The sequence below is a fragment of the Polypterus senegalus genome, chromosome 9 (assembly GCF_016835505.1).
Source record: "Polypterus senegalus isolate Bchr_013 chromosome 9, ASM1683550v1, whole genome shotgun sequence".
Lineage (NCBI taxonomy): Eukaryota > Metazoa > Chordata > Cladistia > Polypteriformes > Polypteridae > Polypterus > Polypterus senegalus.
The window spans coordinates 126934174-126953965 of record NC_053162.1 but is presented as its reverse complement, the minus strand read 5'-3'; the positions used below and the strand labels follow the sequence as shown (position 1 = coordinate 126953965).

Sequence of the window (19792 nt, the reverse complement as noted above, 5' to 3'; positions counted from 1 at the left end):
TGTCAGATACCAATAATTAATTTTAACATATTTAAAATGCATTAAAGATGTGTCTAAATGATAATTCAACTTGTCATAAGCCTAGTCAGTGCCCTGAAAGCTCAGGCTCTTCATATTTTCACAAGCTTTGTCAGGTCCATGTTCTGGTATGGATTTAATTGCAAGCTAACACTCTGTTAGAGTTGCTCTAAAAGGCGGCAGACCCGCAGCTGTAAGCTCTAGTCTTATTATAGCATACAGATGGTGAGTCCTCTTTTCAGCTCTTCACAGAATGTGACAGACCACAATTTAGTTTTTCTTGGTAAGAGAAGCTTGCCAGAAATAAAGCTAAATAATGTTAAAACCAAAGCATTCTTCGCTGTTTAGAGTTAAGTGCAATAACTGCAGAGACAACTGAATGACAGGAATATGAAACAACTCCAATATACATTTTCAGGAGCACTAAACATTAGACTGGCTCATCAGAACTTGTGATATTTGGAAAGGTACTGATCTGATGCAGCCCAGAAAAAAAAATTCAAACACGTTTGAAAAAAAAACAATCTGCTTTTGAAAAAATGATTTCCTCCAGTTTGGTAATGTTTTACAAAGTGACACATTTTTAACCCGCTAAATTGACAGCTCAGCTGAAAAAGAAATCACTGGACAGTTGCAATTGTAGTCAGATTTAAGAAAATAAATACATTTTGAAACCCATTACAGGAAAGTAGTCAGGCCCAAATTCACACACACATAGATTTCCAACACTTGTTAATTTTATAATTAAATATGAAATATAACTGTATTGTATGTGCTGTAGCAGTGCGAGGAAATAATCCCAGGTTGAGAGGGAGGTTGCAGTGCCAGCCAGCATCAAAATGTCTTTAATTTTCACAAATTATGGCAGAAGAAATTATGAAAATCGTCACTTTCTTTGCTGCTCAAAAGGAAACAAAAGTCCTCTTCCCACAATGTAGGAGAACAAAACAGGCTTCAGTGTACTTCAGCCGAGTCCATATCAGAATATGCAGACCATCTCTGAGGTCACTCTGCTCTTGTATGCTGCGGATCGGAAGGGCCGGGGCTGCCTTCAGGCTGGATGCTCCTCAAGGAGTGGCTCCTCCAGGCTGTGAGGGGAAAAAGGAGACAAGTCTTTAAATGGCAGCACCCCCTCTTGTTCCGGGGGGTGGTATTACTTTAGGTGAGCCTGGAAGATGACCTTCTGGTGCACTTATGCGACAGTTTATAGACTTGAGTAATGAATAGTAATAAACACCCATACTGAGTTGTTGGCATACTGAGTCGTAGGTTTACCAAACATGGATGCTTTTCACATTAAACGTGCAATCCAAAGTCTATGGCGCAAACCATGCAGAGGCAGGAGAATGTGTAAATTGTACATGAAGAATGACTGGAGCAGAAGGTGAACCATGCTCCATGGATGTGCTAGGTAATATTTCTAACAACTGTGCTACCACGCCTCCAACTTTACTAAAATTCAATTAATGCATTGGTTCCCGTCATCATTTTAAGGTCACAAAAATCTAAGGTCTATTTGGCAACACCACATGCAAGTCAAAAATGGTACATTCAAGCACACACTCACACTAACTAACGTCAGGCATATTTAAAGCTGAAAATGAACATGCATATATTAGGAGAATGTGAGGAATCTGGAGTAACGCCATCAAGATATATTATGACTGGATGTATCCATTTAAAAGCACCTGGAATGTTAGGTTGAGTTAGATAGTATCTTAAACTGTATGATTTCCATATGTAGTTTAAGACAGGTTAACGTGATCTAGTATGTGGCCATCTTCACATAAGTATGCCAAAGGAGGAAATATAACAAGTTCAGCAATATGAATCATTTGTGGAAGGTTATTTAAATAAAACAACTGAACAGCAACATGCAGTGTTTAATGCTAAACATCATCGTTATCACCTCATGTTTAATAGCCATTTTCCAGGTTTACCCAGGTAAACCATTAGCCCTCCCAAATCTTTTCCTCCACAGTCCTGGGAATGCGTTGGGGGTGAGAGTTACTTTTCTCATTTCATAAACCTACACCTCCATCCACATCTTTTTTTGGCTTTATCCTGTACACAACTCCATCTTGGTGGAAATCTTCACCCAATCATCCATTGTCGTTAGGTCCACATGTTACAATCATATTAGTCGGTGTCTCCTCTGCACCACGTCTATGGTCTCAACATCAAGTCTTTCTGTCAACTCAGCATTTGCTTTTCTGTCACTCTGTGACACACCATACATCCACCTGATCACTCTCATATTTCTTTTCAACACTGCTACATGTTGCTTTTTCACTGGCCACATTTCACACAGCTTTCATGAACTTTACCCTCTAATGCCAGATAAGGACTCCTTAAGAAGTCAGAATTGGAAACAGGCCCTAGAATTGCCAGCATGTATCTCTCACCCAGGCTAGCACTCTGCTTACTGGTAAAAATAAAAAAGTAAAACAGTTTCTAACTCTTTTTATATTACAAATTATATGTGCAATTCTGTAGTAGCATAACATTTAAAAAGAGAAAGATACTATTGCAGTATCAGCAGTACATCCAGTAACGCAGATGACAGTGGAGAATACTGTTAACTCTAAAAAACAACACAATGAATGTTAGGCACAACTTACCTGAACAGAAGGTACTGTAGTCTTACAAACAGGAGTGCTTATATAAATGAATTACTTAATAATCTCACTTTCTTTCTGTTAACAAAATAACCAAAAATATTCAATAGTGTAAAACAAGCATAATTAACCACAGGACTTGCAAATAGTCTTATACAAGTCACTCAATATGCCATTTGCCTTCTTTAAGTGCTTTCAAAAGTATAAGAATAGATGTTCCCTTTTTCGTAAAAAAGTTGACAAGTTATTCCTTTATACAGTGGATTCAGAAAGTATTCAGACTCCTTCACTGTTTTCACATTTTGCTGTGTTACAGCCTTGTGCCAAATATATTTAAATTCATTTTCTCTTCCTCAAGCACCACTCACTACCCCAGAATGACAAAGTGAAGACAGGAGTTTAGTCATTTTTGCAAATTAATTAAAAATGAAAAATTGCAATATCACTTTGACACAAATATTCAAACTCTTATACTCAGTACTTATTTGAAGCACCTTTTGGCAGCAATTAGAGCCTAAAGTAATTTTGGGTCTGACATGACATACTTTGCATAACTAGATTTGTGGATTTCTGCCATAACTCTCAAACTCTGTCAGGTTGGATGGTGGAGACCATGACAGGACAGTTATTTTCTGGTCTCTCCATAAATGTTCATTTGGGTTCAAGTCCAGGCTTTGGCTGGACAACTCAAGGACACTCCCGGAGTTGTCTCTATGCCACTCCTTTGTTCTCTTTGCACTGTGCCCAGCGTCCTTTGCCCTATTGTAAACCTTTGTCGTAGTCAGAATTTCAGAGCGCCCTGGAGCAGATTTTTATTAAGGATTTCACTGTACTTTGGTCTGTTCAGCTTTTTTTTTCTCAAACAGGTTTACTCTGCTGATGAAAAACAACAACAACAAAGCATGATTCTCTCACTATCATGCTTTACCACTGCCATGGTATTGCATAGATAATAAGTGGTGCCTGATTTCCTCCAGACGTGATGCTAAACTGACTTTCATCACACCAGAGAATCTTCTTAATCACAGTCTGAGAATCCTTTCAGTGACTTTTTGCAAACTCCATGTGGGTTTCCTTGTGTCTTTTACTGAGGAGAAGCTTCTGTTTGGCCACTCACAGATTGGTGGAATGTTGTAGTGTTTTCCTTCTGGAAGTTTCTCCCATCTCCACAAAGGTTCTCTGGATCTCAGCCAGATAGACCAACAGTTTCTTGGTCGTCTCTCTTACCATGATCCTTCCTCCAACAATTGCTAAGTTTGGCCAGGTCACCAGCTTCAGGAAGAGATGTGGTTGTTCCAGACTTTTTCAGAATTTAAGAATTATGGAGAACCTACAGTGCTACAATAATATTTTGTTGCCTTCTCCAGACATATGCTTCAACACAATCCTGTCACTAAGTTCTGCAGGTGACTCCTTTTACATCATGGCTTGATTTTTGCTCTGACACACATTGTCATTTACAGGGACCTACAGGTGTGTGTCTTTCCTAATCATGTCAAATCAACTGAATTAACCACAGATGGTCTCCAAACAAGGTGTAGAGACATCTCACTGGTGATCAACAGAATGGGATGCACCTAAGCCAATCTTCAAGTGTCACAAAGAGTCTGAATGGTTATATCAATGTAACATTTCAGTTTTTTTTGTTTGTTTTTTTAAATAAATTTGCGAAAATTTAAAAAACCCTGCTTTTGTTTTGACATTCTGGGTTATTGAGTGTTGCCGCATATCAGGAAAAAAATCATTTAAATGATTTTAGGTGCAACATAGCAAACTTTGAAAAAAGTGAATACTTTCTGAATCCACTGTATGTGAACACAAAACACATTAAAATGTGTGCACCAGAATAAGTTCTTTTATTCCCTTTATCTGTAGACTAAGTCTTTTCCATGATAACAGACTTGGCAGATTGAATTGCATCAACTAAAACCAATGTCATATTAGCTGACTTTTGCAGAGATTTTCAGTCAGAGCCATAATTTATAATATTTTGGCCAGTTGAAGGCCTTTGGCAGCACACTCACATTAAGACAATAGCCTAATGTGACATGCCCAATAACTGAGACCAACTGGTCTATGACTGGCTATGATAAAATCAAACAGGTTTGATTTTCTCATTGGCCACATGGGCGGGCTTGGCTCCTTAAGTGCAGTGTATAGATTGAGGAATAAGGAACACAAATGTTTTAAACCTCAAAAACAGAAGATTAGCTCTTCTATCTGATGTCTTATGTTTTGTGTACTAAACAGAATAGAAAAAAGAATAAAGGGCCAAGACTGAGACTGAATGCACCAGAGCTGTTAACCCTTCGTACAGCACTGGTATGGTACAGAACCTGCTCCGTCAGGTATAGGGCAGTGAGCTTCACGAACAGAAAAGAAGCTCATCCATCTGATATCTCACATTTTACATAACAAAACAGAATTGAAAAGAGAAATAAATAGTAGAAATTGCTGCTGAACTCGCTGTAGCTGTTAACCCTTTGAATAGAGCCGACTCCATCAGGCAACTTGCTATTGGCTTTCAGCAAAAGGGGTGACCACAGCTGCACTGAAAGATTGGCGCTTAAACAGTAAATGTGACATGAGCTGTGATTTTCAGTCATGTATTTTGACGTGGTGCAGCAACGAGACCAGCTACTGTGTTTGGCAAATCTGACACACCCCACAATGAAAAGTCTCGTAATGTGACATCAGCTTAACACAAATGACTGTAAAAGTGTTTTGGTTTAAGTAACTAACTGTAAGCTCTGTAAAAAGTGTAGAAAGAAATATTGCCTTACAAGTGCCATCACACATTGCAAGGGTGTCTCCTACAACTGTATTTGTTGATTTCCAGTTATAAGGGATAAACATCCTCCTTCATTTCCTATCAAAATAATCAAGGGTCATCCTTGTGTGTCACCAACAGAAAAATTCCCAAGTGAGTTGTTACTAAAATGACTCTTCTCTTCCTAAGTGTTGAAACTTAAAGGTCATTTTCACAGAATACATTATGTCATTGGCCTTGTTGGCTTTGTTTATGGTCAGTACGGTGAGATGTACTATATGCTAAACTGCAGGCATCAAACATGACATCAGGTATACTTTTCTGGCAACCAAAAATCTGAGCTATTTTTGATTTTAATTGTTCCAGTTCAATTGAACTAAGGGAGCCATCCTTCTGTATGACTCATGAAGGTTCCATGAAAATAGATTGAAAATTCTCTATGTAGCGTTTTTGCTGTATTCATACTGCTCACAAAAAATGACAAAATCCAGTCACACATAGCAGAAGTGATTGTGCTCTTTAAGCAAAACCTAAAAGGTAGATCTGAGGTAACAAACAACTACCAGTATGAGGTCATCTACATAGCATGTAAGTATTCCACTCAAAGTAAGTCTTCATCCAACCAGTAATAAACTTGATCTCCTTTATTATGTTATACCAGTAGCCTGATGCATCTGTAAGACCCTCACTCATTTCCAGAATCTAGAAGCTTTCCTTCACTTTTTGCCTCAGTAGTTGGACAAATGCAAATATTATATGACATTGTTGTAATCTTTAGAAATGCATATTTAATTCTGATGAAAAGAAATTTCCATTGTCTGACAGAATCACAGCCAGAAGAAGGTGAAGCGAATCTAATTCACATGTTGGAGAATCATTTTGGAAGCCCATTTCTGTACAGCTTCTCAAATTCTGTTCAGGTCCACTGTAGCAATGTAGATATATTATTAACATTTTGTTTTTTGAATGGGCTCTACCATTTTGGAGTATGTTGCTAGGAAGCAACACTTTAGAAGTTAATTCTACATGTTTTACAGAAAATCTCTTTGCTAAAAAATCTATTTGTGTTAATCTCTTGGTACGATAACATTTGCTTTCAAACTTGGACAATAGTTTTGGGATTCATTTTCTGTTTGCGATGAAAGTATAACAGAACTCCAAGTTATGAATTCGGCTAGTTTTTTGGTTACACACTTATCTTCTGGTCCTCTTATGCACCCTAGTGGCTTGCCACTGTCATTTTAACTGGTATAACACTTGCATCCAGGCATGATCCTTCAAAGTACATGCCCACTTTGTGGAAACACATTCTATCCAGTATTTTTAAACTCCTCAAAAGCATCATTACTTCTCCAGTTGTTTATTTTTTCTTGCTTTGCTAACTCACATGACTCATCCGCGATTTGAAGCACAGTATTTTCTAAAAAAAATTAGCTTCTGTTTCAACGTACAGACGATCTACATGTAAAATGTCAACAGATATTTTCGTATCTGCAATATTGCCAGGCTTCAGGATCTCCCAAGTAGTACTAATTCATGTTTTCTCCTAATGCTTTGCCAGCCCATCCTACTTTATCTGTATGTTGGATCTCCTACTACTGTCTTTCCAAATATCTCACAGTGTGACCTTTTTGTAGGTTGACACAGTGACTCATGAGGATGCTCAGTTTCAACATCCACCTTGTCTGTAGAGTCTCCCTTTTATTTTCATTGTTTTCATTATTTGGGAGTGTGTCTCATGAATGTATCTTCTTAGCTATATCATACCTGAACGCATGCCGATTCTCAGCTTTGGTGTTGACTTTATGCAGTCTAGAATGGTGCACCCCCACCCACTTCCATCACTGCTCCATCCTGCCCAATGACAGCTCCAGCTCATTTCCATTCTGAACACTCAACTCTTTTGTAGTACACTTAATCTACTGTCTCAGATTTCTTGCCTACTGTTGCCTCCTGAGTACTCTCTGTATTCTGTCTGAATGAGTATGCAGTTTCAAGAAGTGCTGTAAAAGGTTCTCCCATTGATGCAGTCCTAGTGTTGCTTTCTAGTGCAGGTGGCCTGTCTACGAGAACAAAAGGAAGATTTGGATTTTTGCTCAATAAAATCACATATGGCCCATAGCCATAAATGTTTTATATTATATTTTTTGCCATTAACATCCAATCCAATACCATTTCTCAGTCACATCTATTACTTTTAACTTTCAGCATTACTTTATTACTGTGAACATCTGAATGAGTCTTATAAATAGCTAATTGCTAAAGAGATTGTACATACCACTGTCCTTTTTTTCAGTGTTAAAATCCTGGTTGCTGTATAGGCCCTGATCTGCTCCATTTTTGTGAATCAATGGACTGTTTTCACAATTTCTGGTGGATTTCTTTGTGTTTACAATTCTTCCAGAACTGAAATGAGTGAATGCCTTGCCTAGCACAAGTTCATGTAAGTCCAAAGTCACAGCTTCATTGTTTTTGGAGGCAAGCAACTAGAAAATAGCTGGTCTGTATTTCATTTGGTTGTTTTTTTTTTCATGTCTCACAAGTGTCAAGAATCTACTGAAGGCTGGGAACACACACTCTTCCTTCTTGCTTCCAGAGTGATGGAGGAGTTTCTGTAAGATGCCCACTGAAGCATGTCCAAATTACAACTGAGGTGTCTAAATGACCTTCTCTCCTGTAATCATGTGTTCTGAAACTACCTGCATCACTTTTTCACAGTGCCACTCAATTTTGTCTAAAATGTTCACATAGTAGTGACCACATCAGGTTAAATCAATAGTCATGGGCTAGTTAAGCATCACCGGTTTAACACGTTTAATGTCCAGAACTATTCCTACTCTTTTTAGAGATACTTAACTTAAAGGTAATGGAATGTCATCTAGAACAACATCTTTTTCAATGCTACATTGAGTCTGTCCAGTCTTTGAAGGAATTTTTTCTTTCTCCAGTTTTTGCTTGATGTGTTTGTGTTCAGCATTTTTTTTTACTTCATTATAGTTCATTTCACTGCTGTAGTTTTTTAACCATTTCTCTCTTGACTGTGCATTCCACTAAAAAAGTCCCTGTTTGAATGTGATTCCTTTGGAAACAATGTACTGTAATGTTGTATTCTTCAAGGCCACACAGCTTAGTATTATCTTTGGGTATTTAAACCTGTCCATTTTTATATGGTCAATACATGGCACGGTGATAGGTTCTCTGACAAATAAAGCATTTTGATCTCCTAACATATGTGTCTACTAGATTTGTTCCTGGCAAAAGCGACCTCTTCTGGCTGTTTTGCAAATGCAACATACTACATTTTTTGTATTCTGTGAAATACGTTGTTTTTGACTGACATTACTGCCCATTGTTATCTCAGCTGTTTTTTCTCCAAAAATTCTATTTAATACAGATTTTATCAAGGTAGAGGTAAGTTCAACGTCAGTCGTCTTTCATTTGAATCTAAACACGCAATATCCAACAGCCTAAAAACCAGCATTGCATCTGGGACAGCCATGTTGTATTTACACATTTGGGTGTATTGTATCAGTGCTTAAATTAATTATATTGCCACCGAAACTGGGCAGCACAGTGGTGCAGTGATAGCGCTGCTGCCTCACAGTAAAGAGCCCAGCTCCCAAAACCTCTACTGTGATTACCTTCCCTCTCCCTATAAGTGACACTCCAACTGCCACTGCATGATTTTTGTTCTCAAGCTCCATAACCCAAACCCACTTTAAAACTGCATTTTCCCAGCTCTTTTATTGCTTAATCCTATTAAATGAAGACATGATTCTACAATTGGAAATTATCTTCTGCTACCAATATTAACTCTAAAAAAGACACAATGACTGTTAGTTACTTGCGTTTAATTGTGTGATTGTGCCTTGTGATGGACATCCACCTGCCTTGGTCTCAGCTACCTGCATTTCTGTTTTAGACTAGGTGGGGATTTGAAAATGAACAGAAGGATATTACAATGCCCCTCGCTTGTGCACTATTTAATTTGTCCAGTGAAATTGTAGGGTCACATTATGTTGGTCAGTTTAGTCAATTTTCAGAAAATTCTCCATATCAAGTTATAAATATATGTTTACCTTAAACAGGACTATTGTGTGCACCTTAAATGCAAAGCCACCGCTTTAGCAACTTTAAAAACAAATCAAAGTATCCAATCTAAACAAAATAGCAAAAATAGTTTGCTAAAGGAAAATCTATCTATCCTTATAGATTTAGATTTTTTTAAGATTTTAGCAGAGGAAACTAAGGAATGTTTCTTTAACAACAAGTTAAGAAAAAGTCTAAGAATAGTCATATACATGAACCAGAAATCTTGGCCTTAATTCAAGAAGCAAATGGATGGGACACAGTGATTAAGTTACTCTTAGAAAACATATATAGGGCAAGGTGGCATTACCTGCTTTTCTACAGAATGGCATGTGAGACTTTACACTTGCAGCTGTCTCCTCATTGACTCTTAACAACAAAAGTCAGTTCAGTTAAAAAGCATGTTTTGCAGCTGCTGCTCTGGACCTCTCTTTACAATACACTTTCTGACTAAAATTTAGATTCTGTTTATGTGGTTTATTTGTGATTTAGACATTTGAGTTTAATTTTATTCCTGTCCTGGTTTTCTTGTTTATGTGCCACTGCCAGGGCATGTAATGCAACCACATTAGTTGTGCTTGTGACATCACAGAAATAACATTATACATTTGTGACAGATTTACTATGCTCTCTCTCTCAGTGAACACCCCTTGTATTGACTCTCTTTAGTGTAGCTAGCTTTTTACTCAAGTAGGCTCTAGCACTGTTTTCTGATTTCTGACTTCATTATATTTTTGACTTCGCTTTGATTCTTGGTTGTCTGTTCAGTTTTGATCTCCTGATTTTGACTTTGTCTAATCAAGTATCTCTTGGTCTTGCTGATTCTCACACTGATCTATAGACACTCCATGTGTCTCTTCACAATGAGCACCCAAAAATAAAACAACACCAAAATGTCCATGCTGTGCACTAGTTTAACTGCTACCTGCCCGGCTTTACCTTGTGCTCTATATGAGGACCCCTGCTGCCTAGAGTGTGGCCATAACAGAAGCTGGAAAAATCCTTCTACTCCCAAGGGTAAGCAAATGCCATGCCATAAAAGAATAGATGTCCATCCATAACGGAGCTTGATACAGCTGCTGTGCAGAGTCCAGCCTCACTAAAGGATAGTGAGGTACACAAGTAAGTAAGAACATACATAAAAACAACAATCACATGTCCAAGGGAAAAAAGCTGACTGATCACTGACTCAACAGCAGGGATAAACTTTATATGAGGAGAAGTGAAACACTGCATTCAAAACCTCATAAGCCTGTAAGTGCATTATATATAACCAGCAACCACCAAGAAAGGAGAAAATTATCTGGACTAAGATATACAAAGTACGCTGAACATCCTTCCATGTATGCCACAGAATAGCTAACCACGAATAAATTAGGACAAAGCAGAGACTACAGGAATCAAACAGACAAGCACACTTTATTATTTGATTTTGAGACTGTTATTTATACTGTAACTTCATAGTTAGGGCAAAGCTAGAAACTTAACAGAAAGCATATGAAAGAAAAGTTTTATCTTTTATAATTTTCTGGTTGTAAACTCCTTAGGAAAGCTAAACTAACCTTCCCTTAACTCACAGCAGCATCAGTCACACAGCTGTTTTAAACAGTGTGTGGCACAAACACATGCAAATCCTTGCTGAAAACCTCGATGTGGCACCATGTGCAGATGAGCTATTAAGGAAATCAATGCCACGATAAACAAGACTTTATAACAGGGCAAAAACTGATCCATCCTACCATCTAAAAGACTAGAATGCTGACAAGAACATTTACAGTAAAAGCTGGTTCTGAATGAATAAGGTTATTTGGATAAATATTAAGGAAACAGAACTTATGGACTTTGTTCCTTTTTTTATAGGAGAGAAAAAGATCAAGCAAACTGCATTAGATTTATGTTTTGTGGTGTTCAGTACTGTTCTTTGTCTGGATATACTTGCATATGTCAGTCTTCGATTATCCTTATCTTATGAAAAAATTGTATTATTTTATTTATTCCAACAAGCATGCCTGGGTTATTTGTTGAAAAATAGTCTATAACTTCCATAAGAGCCATGAATTATTTCTAACCCTGTTTATGTTAGTTTTTCACAAAAGGCACTATATAAGTCTTTTAGGTTCTTTTTGTAATTGCTGGACAGGTAGTGTCCCTAAACAATACCTTAGCCTATTAACCTTGAGTTACATGCACATCCTGCAGTACTTGCCTCTGGCAACCTCAACAGTGATATGGTGGATATGTCTGGGACTACGGCTTTGAATCAATCATTCACCTTTCCTTTGGCTTTCACCACTACAAAGGCTGCACAAAGGCATCTCTCTGCATTCCTGCAGGACCTGGATGAACTAGGAAAGTGACCCTTAATCCCTAAGTGACTGCTAATATCAGTGAACATGAAGTTCTTAGTGAGGTTAACACAAACTTCATTTCACCTTAACCTGTATGTGTTTATTTTGCATATCTAACAATCATACAATCCAATTGATTTAAAGTCCACATAGCAAATTTCATGTTAGGTGGTTTGCTCTGAGCAGTCATTGTTGCTCCTCGTTGAGATGCTGTTGTAAATGGCAAACTTAACATCAGTGTCAAAAAAATGTAGTCAAACTGTTCATGTTTTAGAATGCCTCGAAGAGATCATTCAGTTATAAAAGAACTGGTGAAACAGGATCTGCGGTGGGTTGGCACCCTGCCCAGGATTGGTTCCTGCCTTGTGCCCTGTGTTGGCTGGGATTGGCTCCAGCAGACCCCCGTGACCCTGTATTCGGATTCAGCGGGTTGGAAAATGGTTGGTTGGTTGGTTGAAACAGGATGGCACAACTAGTCACATAGTTTAAGCAAAAATTGCATCATGCTAAAATGGGAGAACTAATGACTTGATAATGGTGTTGCTACTCATTAATGAGACTACTCCTATGATTACCTCATAGCCATGAAGGTTATAGTCCGATTAACCAGAAAAGGTCCCACTTATTTTATATCTTTTTTGATCACACAATAGTTATTTCATCTGAGCATAAAACTCACACATTCCATAATCATGGCACTATAAAAACATTTGCTTTTTCATCTGCATAAATCCCATCAGCCCTCAGGCTGCTCCTTATTTGTAATATGCACACTACTAACATCCTACATACTGGCGATTCTAAATTGGCCCTAGTGTGTGCGTGTGTGGGTGTGTTTGTGTGTGTCCTGCGGTGGGTTGGCACCCTGCCCAGGATTGGTTCCTGCCTTGTGCCCTGTGTTGGCTGGGATTGGCTCCAGCAGACCCCCGTGACCTTGTATTTGGATTCAGCGGGTTAGAAAATGGTTGGTTGGTTGGTTGGTTAACATCCTACATAAAAAACTTACCCAACCCAGTCATGTCAAACTCCTGCCAAATGCAACATCAGTCACAATGTTACTCTTTCCATTATGAGCACTACTTTATTTTCATACTTTATTCAATTAAAAACGGCATCTCATCTAAATAATCTGCAATTCCTATATTAAAACACCATGCAAATTTACATTATTTTCCCACATAACTTAAAAATCATTATTTTAACCTCTTTACAACAATGTCTGATCCACAATTTGAAAAAATGAAGAAAGATTTGCATAGATATTCACCAATTTATAAACACTGATCATATCTTTGTTCAGAAATTGAAGCAAATGTCTTCATAATTCTGGCATACTGACTGTAGCATGAAACAGAGATATCGTACACATCCGTCCATTATCAAACCTATTTAATCTAATTTAGGGTTGTGGGAGCCAGGATATATTTAGCCCCCCACACAACCATGAATCCCCCCGTTTGGGTTTTGCTACTTAATCAATGCGTCAGAAAATGTAGATAATGCATTTCACAAAATCAAATGAAAAAAGTAAATAGAAAATTCAATGAAATTAGAATTTACTGTACATATTGGAGTATTTTAGCAGAACGATTTACTGTATATTCTGTCCTAGGAGAATGCATGTTGAAAGGCGTATGACACATAAATATATCCCTACTGTAAATTATATTCAATTAAAAACAGAACAGGGATATGAAGGGAGAGCAACTTTAAGCCTCACCCTGAAAGCGGTACTCAACATTGTTGATTTTGTAAATGGCCAAATATTAGTTCCTGATTTCTAAAATATGTGAATTCCAAGTTCCTAGCGTTTCCGGTTCACAGTGTGTGTTTCTTTTCGTACAACCAAGTCAACTCAATTCCATATTTTAATGGTCCATAACAGTTTGTCTGATGCGTACGGAATTAATTTTATAACATTACCCAATGTAGTAGGTTCTTTAAACGTGCTCACTAGGTGGTCTACGTTAGTACGCAACTTTGATCCCCTTCTCCGACTCCAAGTAGCACACTGCACCTATACTTACTGTAGTCTTAGCCTTGACCCATGACTACAGCACTGCACCCCTCTGGTTACCGTAAATACGTACTATGAACAACACTGGAACATCTTCCACTAATACCATCCTGTAACTGACGCAGCATTATTATTTACTTTTTAAAACTGGGTTGCACGGTGACGCAATGGTGGCGCTGCTACCTCGCAGCAAGAAAACCAGAGATTTGCGTCCCGTTTCCTCCCTGCCTAAAGTTTGCATGTACTTCCTGTGTCTGTGTGGCTTTACTCCGGTTTCCTCCCATTGTCCAAAGACATGCTGGTTAGGTGAACTGGCGACACTAATTTTTCCCCTTGTCTGTGGTTGGTGTGTGTGGGTTTTCACCCTGCGATGAACTGGCACCCTGCTGTCCTGCTGTTCGGGATTTCTTTTCCTGCCTTGCGCACTGTGCTAACTAGGATAGACTTAAGCCGCACCTGCGAACCTGGTCTGGGTTAAGCGAGTTACTGAATTACATTACTTTTTAAAACTAGTATTCTGTTTATAAAGTGAACCTGCCATTAGGCTATTAAACGATTTATTATTGTGTTATATGTGTAGATTATTATAGTTGTGTTTACACATTTTGTAAATAAAATACTCACTTTTAAAATGCCAAGTCAAATGTATATTGATTAAAATATCTATAGTAAACTGGTAGTTTTCTTTTTTCAGTTACTAAGAACTGTAAACATTCCTTAAAACATATGTATCAATAGTCTACATAAACATATCTATTCATTCGCCCATCTTCCAAACCCGACCATGGTCGCGGGGCAGCTGGTGATAAACCAGAAAGCATCGGGAGCAAGCCTGGAACAACCTCTGGACAAGGCACCGGAACATTACAGAGTCAATGCACACACTTCCATGCACACATGAATGTGAATATGTAAACCATTTAAAGTACCAGATTACAAACAAACTGTTATTTATCAAAGGGTAAAATAGCAGTAACCCCACATATACAGTGCATCTGGAAAGTATTCACAGCACATCACTTTTTCCACATTTTGTTATGTTACAGCCTTATTCCAAAATGGATTAAATTCATTTTTTTCCTCAGAATTCTAGAAAAGAAAAGAAAGCACATGTACATAAGTATTCACAGCCTTTGCCATGAAGCTCAAAATTGAGCTCAGGTGCATCCTGTTTCCCCTGATCATCCTTGAGATGTTTCTTCAGCTTAACTGGACTCCTCCTGTGGTAAATTCAGTTGATTGGACATGATTTGGAAAGGCACACACCTGTCTATATAAGGTCCCACAGTTGACAGTTCATGTCAGAGCACAAATCAAGCATGAAGTCAAAGGAATTGTCTTTAGACCTCCGAGACAGGATTGTCTCCAGGCACAAATCTGGGGAAGGTTACAGAAAAATTTCTTCTGCTTTGAAGGTCCCAATGAGCACAGTGGCCTCCATCAACCGTACATGGAAGAAGTTTGAAACCACCAGGACTCTTCCTAGAGCTGGCCGGCCATCTAACCTGAGCGATCAGGGTGGTGACCAAGAACCTGATGGTCACTCTGTCAGAGCTCCAAAGGTCCTCTGTGGAGAGAGGAGAACCTTCCAGGACAACCATCTCTGCAGCAATCCACCAATCAGGCCTGTATGGTAGAGTGGCCAGACGGAAGCCGCTCCTTAGTAAAAGGCACATGGCAGCCACCTGGAGTTTGCCAAAAGGCACCTGAAGGACTCTCAGACCATGAGAAACAAAATTCTCTGGTCTGATGAGACAAAGATTGAACTCTTTGGTGTGAATGCCAGGCATCACATTTGGAGGAAACCAGGCACCGATCATCACCAGGCCAATACCATCCCTACAGTGAAGCATGGTGGTGGCAGCATCATGCTGTGGGGATCTTTTTCAGTGGCAGGAACTGGGAGACTAGTCAGGATGAAGGGAGAGATGACTGCAGCAATGTACAGAGACATCCTGGATGAAAACCTGCTCCAGAGCGCTCTTGACCTCACACTGGGGCGACGGTTCATCTTTCAGCAGGACAACGACCCTAAGCACACAGCCAAGATATCAAAGGAGTGACTTCAGGACAACTCTGTGAATGTCCTTGAGTGGCCCAGTCAGAGCCCAGACTTGAATCCGATTGAACATCTCTGGACAGATCTTAAAATGGCTGTGCAACGACGCTTCCCATCCAACCTGATGGAGCTTGAGAGGTGCTGCAAAGAGAAATGGGCGAAACTGGCCAAGGATAGGTGTGCCAAGCTTGTGGCATCAAATTCAAAAAGACTTGAGGCTGTAATTGCTGCCAAAGGTGCATCAACAAAGTATTGCGCAAAGGCTGTGAATACTTATGTACATGTGATTTCTCAGTTTTTTTATTTTAATAAATTTGCAAAAACCTGAAGTAAACTTTTTTCACGTTGTCATTATGGGGTGTTGTGTGTAGAATTCTGAGGGAAAAAAATGAACTTAATCCATTTTGGAATAAGGCTGTAACATAACAAAATGTGGAAAAAGTGATGTGCTGTGAATACTTTCCAGATGCACTGCATGAAACTCGTGTAAAAGAAAGAGGCATATTAAGTGGCAAAGTGTCTTCACAGGGATTATGTTGAAAAAAAAAAGTGTGATTTTACCGGGGTTTCTATTAAAAGGTTCAAACCTTTCTGATCACCACTCATACTTCTAGAATTTGCTGTCTGACCCCAGCAAGAACAGGTATCCGCATTCAAAGTCAAGGAAACGGATCATATTTGTATCTAATCAGGTCAGCCTTGTGACCTGAAAATCAGTTTTGCTTATTGTTTATACTGCATGCATGCATATGCATGTACTTGCTCAGTGTGATGCTTCTCAAGTTTATACAGAGAGATGATTCTGTTGACAGTGCAGTGATCCATGCTTCTGCCGAGAACATTCTGCTCCTGCTGGACTGTGGTGTTAATGAAGCTATACAACACCTTCCTCAGCTCGCTGCACTCACTTTCTCTCCTTTTGCCCTTCACCCATTAATTATAAACTCTTGAGTTATGAGATGACTTCAGAATCCAACCCCTGAAAAAAACAGGACAGTTACATGTTATATTTGCATCACAGGATTCTCAGACTGGTATGTTTGCTTTTTGTTTCTGTTGTTCTCCCTTCGACTCTGAAACATTTGTGCCTGGATGATGTATTTTCATCACAAACAGGTGTCTTTTCCAGAAATATATTTATTCTCAATCTTTACTCCTCCTCGTTTTCCTGTGTTCCATTTCTTTTTAAATGTGCCTCCTACTTCACAGCTGCAATTAAACAGATGGAATTTTGCTTTTGTTTCGTGCTGTTTGTGGGCGTCTAATGAAATGGGGGAAGAATGAAAGGAAAGGAAAATCTCACCGGTTCCTTTACACACGCAAACTCTGCAACGCGCCTTCTTAACGCTGCTGCTTACAATCAATCACACGTTCTCTGGCTCACCCCTCTGCAATAGCGGAACACAGAGCACCAATTAATACCCTCAAGCATGATATGACGGCGCCCCTTCCATCGAATACTGTTACTGCACTTTACTAATAAAGGGCAATAAATTAACATTTTTCTTAACATCTTCCACTCCAATCAGAAATGAAAAAATAACGGCGTTAATTACCACGTCATATCCAATGGCTGGAAAGAAAGTAACAAAAACACAATCCACATGTTACCCTTAAGCCGTTGTGATTTGCCTGGCTGTTAAAATTCTACTGTTTCATTGATGTCAAGGCCAACAAATAGACCACCCATCGAATCAGAGACGAGAATGTACCCTAAACCCCACCCCATTGATTGTCCATCAGGAGTCCTTCGCCAATCCTAAGCAAACTTCCCCAACTTCTGCGCAGCTTCTTCTTGTTCAATGCGAGAGTATCACCATCAATCAACCCGTTTCATACGCCCTCTAAACATTTTTGACCAATCACGAATTGAAGAAGCTCCCTCCTCCACCCGTCCCCAGATTCTGTCTGCCAATCAGGAAAGAAGCTGCGCAACACGGCTCTGACGCGAATGACTGTGGGGCTTCTGCAGAGAAAAGTGAAAATAAATCGTCCAGATCTCGGGGACAGGTAGGCATTTTGACAAGAAAAGAAGATGTACCCGTTTGTGCCGGGAGAGGCTAGTCTGTTTGGAGTACTTTTTGGTGGCTGTCTTATGCTTGTGCGCCTCCTTGGCCTGTGGTCCCTTGGGAACCGCGGTCTTGACTGTCAAGACGCGGTGTTTCAGTAGCTGGCATTCGTTCACTTACTACCGTAGTAACAGAATTGAGAATGCGAGTTAAAAGCATGCGAGGAAGTGGTGTAGTACGCTAGTCTCTTTCGCCTTTAACAGTGTTTATTAAAACTATATTAAACGTGTTTGTTTTTTTTATCTCTAAGCTTAAAGTCGAGCGTTGTGGTGACATATCCAAGCACCTAAGTTAATAAACATTACATGGAAAGTAAAACGAGCCACTTCCCGTAAATGATCCAGTAGCGGAGTCACGTGGTTTCATGTTGTTTCTGTGTTGGTAGGTTGCGTGTCTCCTGTCGGTGACAATGTCCGCTGCCGAGGTCAAGGCGGGCTCACAGAATCTGGAGCAGTTCCTGCTGTTGGCCAAGTCTACGCGTGGTGCCGCCCTGGTAGCACTCATTCATCAGCTGCTGGAGTGCCCAGGGGTGTATTTGTTTGGGGAGGTGTTGGACATGCCCAATGTCCGGGAGGTGAGCAGCAAACCGTGCATGGGTGATTTGTCAGAGAAGGGTCCCCTTGAAAGCAGCTTTAATATTTGTTGTGATTTTTCAGCTGGAGTCTGGACCACATGCCCCTGTCTACCAACTTCTTAACTTGTTTGCCTATGGCACATACTGTGACTACCGTGGTAAGTGTATTTCAGTCTTTTTGCATTGCTGTTGAAGTTACTTGCCCAATGTTTGTATAATGCATTTCATGGAGAACTGGGCTGAAAAGTTATTCGCAGCACATGAAAGTGCAAATTTAATAAAGTACATGGTTGGTCAGCTGCAGCAACAAAATCAAGAAGAAGATGGATGGTTAAAATACTGTTTGAACCCAGTAAAGAAAAACTTTAACGTTTTAAAAGACAGTTTTAAAGTCAAAATTTAAATGCCAGGCCAGAAAGAGCTTCACAAACAGATACCAAGAGAAAGTTCCATGAAGTTCCAACAGTAGGGTACTATGTAAATTCAGAAATGTAATCTGGAGAATCCTTGCTACAAAGAAGATGTTTGCATAGTAGTAACATGTTGTTGACACTTGTAGGATTTATGTATTTCAGGAGAATTAGATGAAGCTCACAGTCCTCTGGTAGGACTATTATTCTTTTTTACATTTATTTGCTTAGCCGACACTTCTATCCAAATTAACTTACAAGAGATATCAACATAATTTGGTAAACATAAGTGGTTGGAGGGTAGTTGGTAGGTTGGGTTTATGTGGGAACAAGTGTTAAGGGGCTGGGTTACAAAATTGATTATTTCAAGTGAAGAACTTGGAACAAAATACAAGCTAGTTACAATTTCTAGATTATAAGAACTTTTAAGTTAGACGAACATTCACCAAGCAAGTGAGGATTTTGAATGGAGATGGGCAGCTTGTTCCACCAGCTAGGAGCTACACATGAAAAGAATCTGGATTGAGACTTGATGCCATGCTGAGGTGGTATCAGCAGACCTGAGTGGTCAAAAAAGAGCATAGGACCTCACCAGTGTCTTCATATATATACGTACTGATTTTTGATTACTCTGTAGGAAAGCTTTAAGAATTTGAACCTAATACATGCCGCAGAAGGAAGCCAATGTAATGATCAGAAAAGAAGAGTGACATGTGTCCGCCTTGGCTGGTTGAACACCAGCCATACTGCTGCATTTTGAATCATCTGCAGTGGCATGATGACATTTGGCGATACTCCTGCCAGCAGAGAGTTTCCGTAG

General features: G+C 39.3%; 1 protein-coding gene and 1 long non-coding RNA gene across 3 annotated transcripts in view; one reads left to right on the top strand and one right to left on the bottom strand.

Moving 5' to 3' along the window:
* Positions 1-16349: 16349 nt before the first annotated feature.
* Positions 16350-17765, bottom strand: LOC120535755. 2 transcript variants are annotated; one of them, XR_005634967.1, is made up of 3 exons: positions 17476-17765; positions 17223-17307; positions 16350-16898 (listed from the first exon to the last, which is right to left on the bottom strand). It is a non-coding gene; the product is annotated as an uncharacterized LOC120535755 (long non-coding RNA). The 2 variants fall into 2 exon arrangements; XR_005634968.1 differs by lacking the exon at positions 16350-16898 and adding an exon at positions 16932-17128.
* A 17-nt stretch (positions 17766-17782) lies between these two features.
* cops7a (COP9 constitutive photomorphogenic homolog subunit 7A) overlaps positions 17783-19792 on the top strand; it is a 57932-nt gene continuing 55922 nt past the window's right edge. The window contains exons 1-3 of the mRNA XM_039763797.1: positions 17783-17929; positions 18374-18562; positions 18645-18720. Of these exons, the coding sequence (XP_039619731.1) occupies positions 18398-18562; positions 18645-18720 (241 nt within the window). The 5' untranslated portion in view covers positions 17783-17929; positions 18374-18397. The remainder of the gene's footprint in view (positions 17930-18373; positions 18563-18644; positions 18721-19792) is intronic.